Below are 10,727 nucleotides of genomic sequence, written 5' to 3'. Positions count from 1 at the left end.
GGTAAAGTTGGCCGGGATTAGACCAAATTGTGACCACTTATTTTATTTGGTACAAATTGTTCAATTGATTTTTATTTTTGTTGCAAATTTTTCACAAACTCTTAAATCCTAGTTCAAAACTTACTACAAAGTACAAACACATTCTCCTCTCTATATAAAATTTAACTATGAAATAATAAATAATACAAATAACAAATGATTTCATACTATTTTATTAATTTTAATATTTTATAAAACAAAATTATTTTTAACTAAATTATAAAATAGATAAACTATATATATAAGTATTTATTAAAATAAGTCTAATATTTTAATTTTTTTATATCACATTTATTTATTTATTTTTATTGTGCAATTTGAAAGATTTTAAAAATCTGTTATTCAGAAAAGAATTCAAATATTTTATCATCTGAGGAATTCAAATATTTTTTTTTGTTAATCATGGAAAATTAATTGCCAATGAATTATAACTCAAATGACATAGTCTTTTCATACTCATCTAAGAGGTCGCAGATTCGAGTCTTCACACATAAATATACAGACATAAATTTGGATACTCTCTATCTCAAAATTTGAAAGTAAAAGATAATGGTGAAGTTACAACTTCATCAAAAGGAGCTTCATTTTCTTGGAAGAAGTTTAAAAATAATCTTAAACAAAACTATCCCTTTATTTAAGCAGTTTCTTTATTTTTTTTTTTTTTTTGTTTAACTTATTTAAGTAATTTTTGTTTAACTTATTTAAGTCAAAAAAAAAAAAGGAAAGGAATCAGTTCCGAACTAATTACTTAAAATCTAAAAGAAAATAAACAGAAATACAATGGGCTTGTTTGGGTGAGCTTTTTAAAAAAGATCTTTTTTCGAGTTATCTTTTTTTAAAAGATCTTATAGAAAAGTAAAAGTAATTTTATGTTTGGATATCTCATGTAAAAAGGTCTTTTTATCAATCAATTATGTTTGGGTATAACAATATAAAAGTACTTTTTTATTTATTTATTACATGAAAAACATCTTTTTTTTAAGGAAAAAAGATCTTTTAAAAAAAGATGTAAATTACAGCTTCTCAAAAAAGATCTTTTTTTTATTTTACTAGTGCTTTTACTTTTACTACTAGAAATTTGCCAAACACGTTAAAAAATAAAAAAAGATCTTTTTTCATTGAAAAAAGATCTTTTTTTAACAAAATAATGGCGCCCAAACATGCACAATATCTATACACAAGAAGCGGTTACTAGTATACAATTTTGCCATCTTGTAATGCAGTGATTCAAATGAGCTTCAATACCAGAACAAGCCTTTATTTACGAATCATACAAACATCTAGTGTCAAACATATGCATAGACGAAGAACACCGGAAGGATGGAACATATATCGAGTCAAAACTCAGTTACTCCAGCTGTCCTGATCTTCAGCAATTCCTTCTTCCTGCAGTTCAACACAAGGTGTTAAACCATGACATAACGAAAGATGCTTTGACCTGGCATACATGTATGATAATCTTAAACAACAACGGTACAGAGTGCTTACCATTTCATCTGAAATTAACCTAGCAGGTGACCACACAAGAATTTGTCTATCATTCCCACCAGTGTATAATTCCTGCGACAACCATAAACTGTTAGAAAGTACATAGAGCTTGGTACTATGATAATAGTATTATAATTCATATAAATTACAATGCCATAGATTTTGAGACAGTATAATGCATTTTGGCAGTTGCTTATAAGTGCAAGTAGCTTGAGATCTATAACTTGTGTCATTCCGGTTTCAAAGGTTGGATATTTCCTGAATAACTAGTATAATTTTTATATGGATCATATTCAACGACAGAGAATGGACAACCACCTCATCAACATACCTGATCTTGTTCATTAAACCAGCAAGAGTTCACGCATTCATAGTGGCCACGAAATGTTGCAGACGTGCTCCCAGACCACATGTCAAATGCCTGAATAGCACAAACAAGAGATCAGTAATCCACATTCTATTTGTATATCTAATGTATGGTTAAAATATAGTATATAATAAAATGAAGGAATAGTGCACCTTCACAGTTCTCATGCATGGAACAAAAACGCGGGTTGAATCCTGAGAGGTGGCTAATTGAATTGGTTTATTTGTTTGCAGGCGTACGGTTTCAAAGTTCACTAGCGTGTCACAGCCAGATTCAATATCCCACAACCTTAGTCTTGAATCAGACCCTGTGTTCCAATAGCATAGGAATAAAGGGAAGACAACATTTAGAATTTTAGATACGAACAAAATTTTGAAGAATAAGAAGAAAAGACAAGTTTAACATAAAGTCCCATACAAAACCATTATTGCAATGCATAGGGATTTCTTATAATTATGGAATACAATAACTAATGAAAAGACCTGAGCTTAGTAGATACATGCCATCATCTGTTACTTTTAACCCTGTCACAGCACCATAATGAGCTGTTGCGCGATCCTGAGTGGACAGCATTCCTGGATGTAATCTCTGCTTTATTGATCCCTTGGATGGAACTCTACCAATCACAACCTGTCTGCTCCCATTCCCATTAGGAAGCTTTTTTTGTGAAACGCGAACTTTTGCACTTGTTGTTTGGCCAGCCGAGGAAGACTTAAAAGTCGACTCCTGTTAGAAATAAGGCTTTGGGATTATTAAGTATTAACAATCATTGATATCGAGTGTCACAAAAAATCACTTGAACCAATCTTGTTTACATAATTAAGATAGCCATGACTTGTAAGAACAATCATTGAGACTTGCTATTAGCAGTTATGGAATAAACCAAATGAAAATTGAACCACCTTGTGCGTCATGGAGCGTTTAAGTACGGATGGGCGTCTTCCAAGCTGAGTCCGAGATTGATCTAAAACAAGGAAACAGCCGGCTCGTCTAATATCCCAAAAACGTATCGCACCATCGCATCCCCCAGTCATCAACACCCATTCACTTGAAGTAGACCATTCAACACTCATTACTCCATCTGCTACCACGGAAAACATGTCTCAGCCCAATATAATTTCCCGCAAAACGCACCATACCAAATGAATGCATCATGAATTTATGTTAAATAATTCGGCTCCGGCAGCACTTATATATTAATGCTAGGGGGCCAGCAACTTTGTGATTTGTAGCCATCAAATAGCCATCAATGATGGTTTTAATGGTGTGAGATGGGTGTGAGATTTCATCCAATGGCTCACTTTTCTTTGCTGGTTACATGCTGGCCAGAATTTAACAAAATTGCTGCCCCCTATACTTTTCCATAATTATTTACCATAAGAAAAACAAAAAAGCCAGTGCGGTTTGTAAGTAAAAATCATATTAAATTGAGAAGACACAGATTATGCATGATTCAGCTACTTCACCAGCCCATGGCAATTTTAATAGTTTCCATATCCATTAAAAACAACAGGGCCATCCAAAGACATGTAAATTACAAAGTATGATTGGGATTGAGATGCATACCACGGTGGCCGGACAAGGTGTGAGCAAAAGCACCAGAAGCAACGTCACAGAGGCGGACTTGGACATCCTCGGTGGCGGCGGCGACGAGCATGTGAGAGGTGGCCAAGGGGGACATGGCAGTCCGATAAACCTTGCCAGGCATCTTGAAATTCACCACAACCTGAGTGGTGTTGGTGTCCCAGACATTGATGTGGTGATCGAAGGAGCCAGTGATGAACAATCCAGTGTCCACAGGGTACCAGACGGCGGAGGAAACAGCATACTTGTGCGCCAGCTGGTGCTGCTTGTCCACGAGAAACAGACACCGGTGCTTGGATATGAGGCCACCGGCTTCGTACTCGGTGGGGCGCTGCACGTCGAAGACGGCGACGGAGGCATCTGCGGCAGCGGATAGCAAGTATCTTCCCTCTGTCAAATCAACCTGATTTCACGGTCAAAGAGGAAGCGGATGCGGATGCAGGATTAGAATAAGAGGCGCGAAGCAGAGGATGATAGTGACAAACCTGAAGGGAGTTCAGGGCGCCCTTGTGAGGAGAGAGAAAGTCTTTGTGGTTTGACAATTGGAGGTCGGAGACGCGGCGGGACTTGATCCGATTGGAGAAACGATGTGGGCGCAAATTACCAAATTCCCTGTCTCTGATCTGCTTCCACGTATGCATTTCCTAAGCATCTTTGAACGCATAACCCTCCCCCTCTCTCTCTGTTCCCCCTTACCCTCTCTTCCGAAGAACAACAATTTCCACTTTCTGTTGCTGCTACTGCTTCTTCAGTTTCCACTTTTGTGCCTCCCTTTCTGTCTTCCGGAATCTCCCCAACGGAATCCTCTTCTGTCCTCAAACGTTAAAATATCGAGCTTACTTATCACTTATCACTGGCCTTATCCCATTTCCACATTCTACCATATTATTGGGCTCATCGCTCCTAAATATGGCCCAAATTATCATTTTCCGCCCAGCATTATGTGGTTTCTTTGTTTTAAAAAAAAAGGGGTAAAGTATATTTTTTGTCTTTGAAGTTTGATAAAAGTTTTAAAAATATCTCTAAGTTTTATTTTGTTTCAATTTTGTCCCAAAAATTTTCGATTTGCATCAAATATATCCCTAACGGCTAATTTTTCAAAAAATTTAAGATCGATTTAACAAAAATTTCATAAGAACAACCCCTCAACACAATCAAATCAAGTATAATTTTCATGTATTGTTGTTATATTGGTCTTAAATTTTTTGAAAATTTAGGCTCCAAGGGTATATTTGATGCAAATAAAAAATTTTTGGAATAAAATTAAAACAAAATAAAACTTAAGAGTATTTATAAAACTTTTGCCAAACTTCAAAGACAAAAAATATACTTTACCCAAAAAAAACATGCGGCTTTGTTTCCTGTAGTTAAAACTCTAGGAAAGTTTCAAGACAGAAAAAACTAGGGTGTCCATGGATCGGATCGTATCCGCAGATCCGCGGTAAATATCCGCATCCGATCCGAAAATTGCGGATACGATCCGATCCGCAAATTGATTGGATCGGATCCAATCCGATCCGCACTCTTTGCGGATCGGATCGCGGATATCTGCTCTACATCCGCGTATCCGATCCGCGGATCCGCAGATCCACACTATAATAATTAAAAAATAAATAAATATATATATGTTTGGTATTATATTTACTTATTTGTATGTTTTAGTTAGTAATTCTTATTCATATATTGTATTATTTTATTTTTGTTATTTAGAGAGAGTTTGATTAAAAATATTTTAGGAATAAATAAGTTTAAAAGTATGAAAGAAATATTTTTATCGAATTTTTTAACATAGAAATATGATTAAAAAGAGAAGGTTTAATTATGCGGATATATCCGATATCCGATCCGGCACTAAAAAGTGCGGATATCATATACGATCCGATCCGATGAAAATTGTGCGGATCGGATCGAATTTTCGGCCATATCCGATCCGATCCGATCCGCGGACACCCCTAGAAAAAACACTTGAGTATAAAACTATAAATAGTTTACCCTTTACATCTTTTTCTTTTTGAAATTAAAAAAAAGGTAATTTTGAGCACTTATAGTATAAGGAGTTTTACAAAATCATACAATTATATTTATTTTTTAGATGATTATTTACGTGGTTAAAATAAAAAATAGTTATTTTTTTTATGTAACATTACATAATTGGATGCACGTGTAAAATTACTTTACATTGATAGTGTATCAAAATTAAATTCTAAAAAAAATCTATCTATCTAATAATAAATATGACAACAAAATGTATGAATTAATTTAATTTTTTAAATATTATATTATTATCTATTTATATAAAATCAAAATGTATTTTTTTCTCTCTTTCCCTCGTGTTTTAGAGATTAGAGCACAACTTTTGTAATTTATTTTTTTTATCACTACTTTTTATACACTTTATTTTTCTATATATATTTTAAAGATTTTTATCTATTTTAATTATTTATTATTAAGCACATATTTTTTCCTTCTAACTTTTAATTAACAAAAAATATGTCATTTTTACTATATTTTTAAATAATTTTATTATTAATTTTATTTTATAATTTTTTTTATTATGTGTACTTTAACTCATATATATTGTCTTTTATTTTGTGATCTACGATTAATACGTACATTGCACATGCATATAGTTTATGTGTTAATGTTTTTATTGATGCTCTTTATTATTATTTTTCAATTATATTACATGTACAGTAAAATTAGTCACGAAAGTCAACCATCAGTATAGAATACATATTAAAATATAAATACATATTGAAAATAAATTCAATCACGTATATATTTATATACAAATATATTGGTGACTGATTTTAGTAGTTGATTTTGATATACAAATAATAGTTTTTACTATTTTTGTGTGTCTCTTTTATATTCTTTATTTTAGTTGTATTCATTGATTTTTTCGTATTGGTACTCTTTTTTATTTGAAATGCCATGACAATTTGAAGTGTATATTGTGATTCATGTGGTATTCATTTATTTGGTGTATCTTTAAAAATGTTATAATGTGCTTAAGGAGTTGACTTAAAGTTATAGTATAGTATAAAGTTATTGTATAATTTATAGTATGATAAAATATTAAGATATTATTATATAGATATTTTTAAATTTGTCCTATATAGAATCTTAAAAATTATGCAATTATATAATTATTTATTTTTTCGTATAATTATTGTATTAGTCATTTACATTAGTGAAACTATTTTCATTATTGATATTTATAAATATGCTATCTCATTTTCAATATTTATAAATATGACTATCTTCAATCATATAAATTTTCATTGTTCAATTAATATTATTATAACAAAGATACATGTCACTTTATAAAAATAATATAATATAGAATATAATTATATTAGAATTTTATAAATAGTTGGATTAGTTCTACGTTACAAACCAACAAATACTAGCAATAAAAATGATAAAAAAAATTCACCGAAATAGATATTCACATAATTACTCGCAATTTTAGGTTAAATGAGAACCTGTGAAATTTTCACAGAGATTGAGACTCACCCTGGTAAGTAAATGGGGACACAGACAGAAACATAAGTACCTGCGTTATGTTATTCTATTGGAAGATATTTTTAAAATGTTATTTTTTATAATAATATGTTATAAATTGCGTTGGATTATATTAAATTGATTATTTATGATGATTCTATTATGCTTTTTTGTTACGTGTCGCATCCCTACAAGTCCCATTACCCCAATCTATAACTAGCAACGTATCTGAGCAGATTCGAGAGGGAACGTGTGAATTTTGTTCCAGATTGGACCTTGGAGTAATGAACACTTATCAGATTTGGGACTCTAGGGTCTTGGATTAATATTATGAGTTATTGTTATAACAAATACTATACTATTAAATATTATAACTATTTAGTATATATGAAAATTGGATATTCTTACAAGAAATTTTTTAATTCAAATTAAAAAAAACTTTTTTAATTATCTTTTTTTCTCTCTTTTAATTTTAAAAATTATTATTAATCTATATAATTTAAAAAATAACAATAATCACTCATATACTTACAATAGATCATATTACTACATACATACAAGATTATCAAATTCGTGAGTCTAAATAAACTCATGAAACTGATCTACTCGTACAAATTTACCTATTAAAATAGACATTCAAATTCTTCATGATAATGCATCTAATTCAACATAAAACATACACACAAAAAAACTTCATAATTCATATAACACAACTGAAAAAAAAAAAAAACAAAACAACAATTAAATGTTCTAATAAATTAAATCTAAAACTGAAATCTTTCAATATTTTCATCTTCCATAACATTAACATCATCATCTTTACCATCTTCATCAGAAACATTATTTCTTTCAAGTTCAGGTTCAGGTTCGACATGTCCAATAAGATCATTATCATTCACATGTTCATGTTTTTCATCAATTAAGTTTTGAATTGATCCCCAATGAACTCACACTCATCTCCCTTGTTCATCTTGAATTCATTACTATTTATACTTAGAAAAGCAAATTCAGCAATATGCTCATCATTAGTATTGTCATTTGTGGTGGGTGAGAATGCTTAAAATTTTGGAAAAATTATTCTAAAAGACTGTTAGAAAGATTTAATTATTAAAAATGACTTTTAATACCAAAATTATTAAAAATGACCAAATCTTTTTATAATCTTTTTATGATTACAAAGGTGTGACAAAAATATTTCTTTGAAGCTTGATGTTAGTTAAATTCTTCTCAAAGGATGACATTATACTAAATTTTATTTCGAGTGACATTGTATCTTTATTCCTTCCTAATATAAAAATGAGTACACTTTAAGTTCAAAATACCACTAAATATAGTTGAGAATTTTATATACGACATCTAAATAATGTTTTTGGTGAGAACTAAAATTATAATATGGGTTGAGACTCATATCGTTAATAGAAACTACTATGAGGTAGGGGTGACAAAATAATTCGTACCTGTGAGCACCCAATCTACTTCTAACCAACCAGGGACAGGTAATTATTCGACCCGGTGCAAGCGAGTTTTTGGCAAGACACAGGACTAGGTTGGGTTTAAGGGAATACTCACCCCTATGGCCTATCTATCTCTGTGTGTGTTTGTGTTTGTCTGTGTATGTCTATATATATATATTACGTAAAAAAATATTAATAAAATGATTAACAATATTGTTTGATATTGTATCATTCTTATGTTTTTAGTTTATTTTATATTATGTATGTGATTATAGTTATATAAATTCTAAAATTTAATTTTATTTATGGATTTTAATAGTTATAGAAACAGATAAAAATAAGACATATTATATCCAGGTTATTGTCGAGTAGAGAGGGATGAGTAGGACAAGAATCTGTCCATTGGCATCCTTACTATAAAATACTTGGTAAATACTTAAATAATATCATGGTGTTTTTTCCTTAACATATAATAAAGATTTGCCTTTTGAAAAAAAATCGAACTAAATAGAGACTTCAGAGAAATCTTTTTTATTATTGATCAAGATAAGATATTATATATTTAGTTGTGTATTCATCTTATTTTTAGTATTTTTTCAGATATTCAAACTAACAAAAGAAAAATATGAAACTTTGTATGAGTAAATAACTAAATACAATTACTTTAAATCAAGAAAAGGCAAAATAATTTTATATGCTTCAATGATAACATTGATCATATTAGTAATTTAGTAAAACTATTTCAAGTAGATTTTTTTTTTTTTTACCGAAGATATAGAGACTCGAACCCGCAACCTCTTAATTGAGTATGGAGAGACTATGCCATTTGAGCTATTGCTTCTTGGCATTTCAAGTAGATTTTAATAAGATAGTTCTACATAATAATATCTATCATGATAATAAAAAAATTTTAAATGTGAATTTTAAGACATGTTAAATTGTATTTACTTAGATCGATTTTAACATAAGAATAAAAACATTTTTACTCATGAAATATGAAAAAAATATCTACAAATTTAATCATTAATATTGTTTAAAGAAAAATCTTACAAAAAAGTTCCTAATATAAATATTTTAATTTAATCATAAACTATGTCTTATTATCAATGAATAATTATTCTATTTTAAAGTTAAATAAAATGACTATTCACTAGTTTTAATATTTTTAATATTAAAAATATTTAAATTTTAGATATAATTGATTTTGTAAATTTTGTATAGCAATAATTATTATGTATGTTTTTGTTTTAAAAAATTCAAAAAACACTTTCTATATTTTCATATATTATCCTATATAGAAACGGACAGATATACTAATTTTACTAGAAGAAAGATTAATTTGACTAAATAGTATTCCTTTTAATAAATATCCAAATTAATTCTAAAAAAAATTTAGATCTGATACGGTAATTAAGGTAGAGAAAATCAAAATTTTACGTAAAATCGAAAAAATAAATTAAATATGTAAAACGTACAATTTTAATAAGATTTAAATCATAAAATTGTCAAACTTAGTATAAATTTTGTAAAATCAAAATATCAAAAAATTTTAAGAGTTATATCGAGATTCTAGCTACTATGACACCATTCTCAACAAATACAACATGAATAGTGGTGGTTTTTTCAATCAATTTGAATATTTAATTTATCTTTTTGTTTTTTCTTTAAAGTTTAAATACAATATCAGTGGATTAATGACATAATCTCCTCCTATTCACTTAAAGATTGCAGATTCAAATCTCTCTTTTAATTTAAAAAAAAAAAATACATTAGTGGTGCCGACTACCGTGGTGGTGTGTTCTTCCCATAAAATTAGAGAAGGGGGAAGGAAAAAGAAGCAGTGGTCAGTGGAGTAGAGGAGTGTGAGCTTCAGTCGCTCGCTGACTCAGATGATGACAAAAAGAGACCACTCCCTCCGCTCTGCTTTTCACTTTTCAGCCTTCACTAGATTCGATTCTCTCCTACTTGCTACAAACCAAGAAAAAGAAAGAACGCCTACTACCACTACACCACTCATTATTATTTAATTCCCTTAGTTAGTAATAATCACTACCAAAATTGTTTCGATATTTCTTAACATTTATATAGAGAGAATATTGAGTATTGATTATTATTTATTACATTTCTTAAATATAATTTCCTAGCTGACGAAATTGGTTCCTAAACTAACTAAATTTATCTAAGGTGATAACAACCTTATGTGGACATGTGGTACTCATTATCAAAGTCAATATAAAGAAGAAACTGAAAAGTAGAGGGATGTGGGAGTGTGGGGTTAGATTAACCAT

General features: G+C 29.8%; 1 protein-coding gene across 4 annotated transcripts; it reads right to left on the bottom strand.

The window, feature by feature from the left end:
* Positions 1-1,187: 1,187 nt before the first annotated feature.
* LOC112764968 (WD repeat-containing protein ATCSA-1) lies at positions 1,188-4,357 on the bottom strand. 4 transcript variants are annotated; one of them, XM_025810824.2, is made up of 8 exons: positions 3,964-4,357; positions 3,461-3,881; positions 2,797-2,975; positions 2,398-2,620; positions 2,047-2,201; positions 1,859-1,948; positions 1,528-1,599; positions 1,188-1,425 (listed from the first exon to the last, which is right to left on the bottom strand). In XM_025810824.2, the coding sequence occupies exons 1-8, from the start codon at positions 4,117-4,119 to the stop codon at positions 1,384-1,386; spliced, it is 1,338 nt and encodes a 445-aa protein (XP_025666609.1). In that variant the 5' UTR covers positions 4,120-4,357; the 3' UTR covers positions 1,188-1,383. The 4 variants fall into 4 exon arrangements, with proteins under 4 accessions (XP_025666609.1, XP_025666607.1, XP_025666606.1 ...); XM_025810822.3 differs by having other exon boundaries at positions 2,377-2,620; positions 3,964-4,338; XM_025810821.2 differs by having other exon boundaries at positions 2,377-2,620; positions 2,797-2,978; positions 3,964-4,320.
* Positions 4,358-10,727: the final 6,370 nt, after the last annotated feature.

This window comes from Arachis hypogaea, chromosome 17 (genome assembly GCF_003086295.3).
Source record: "Arachis hypogaea cultivar Tifrunner chromosome 17, arahy.Tifrunner.gnm2.J5K5, whole genome shotgun sequence".
NCBI lineage: Eukaryota > Viridiplantae > Streptophyta > Magnoliopsida > Fabales > Fabaceae > Arachis > Arachis hypogaea.
This window is presented reverse-complemented; position numbering and strand designations above follow the sequence as displayed.

What these genes read in the sequence shown, in the direction of transcription:
- LOC112764968 (XM_025810821.2), bottom strand. Translation starts at nt 4,119, where the DNA reads ATGCATACGTGGAAGCAGATCAGAGACAGGGAATTTGGTAATTTGCGC. An exon ending in CACCTTGTCCGGCCACCGTG is followed by an intron (nt 2,979 to 3,460) that starts GTATGCATCTCA and finishes TTTCCGTGGTAG; the next exon opens with CAGATGGAGTAATGAGTGTT. An exon ending in CATGTATCTACTAAGCTCAG is followed by an intron (nt 2,202 to 2,376) that starts GTCTTTTCATTA and finishes ATTGGAACACAG; the next exon opens with GGTCTGATTCAAGACTAAGG.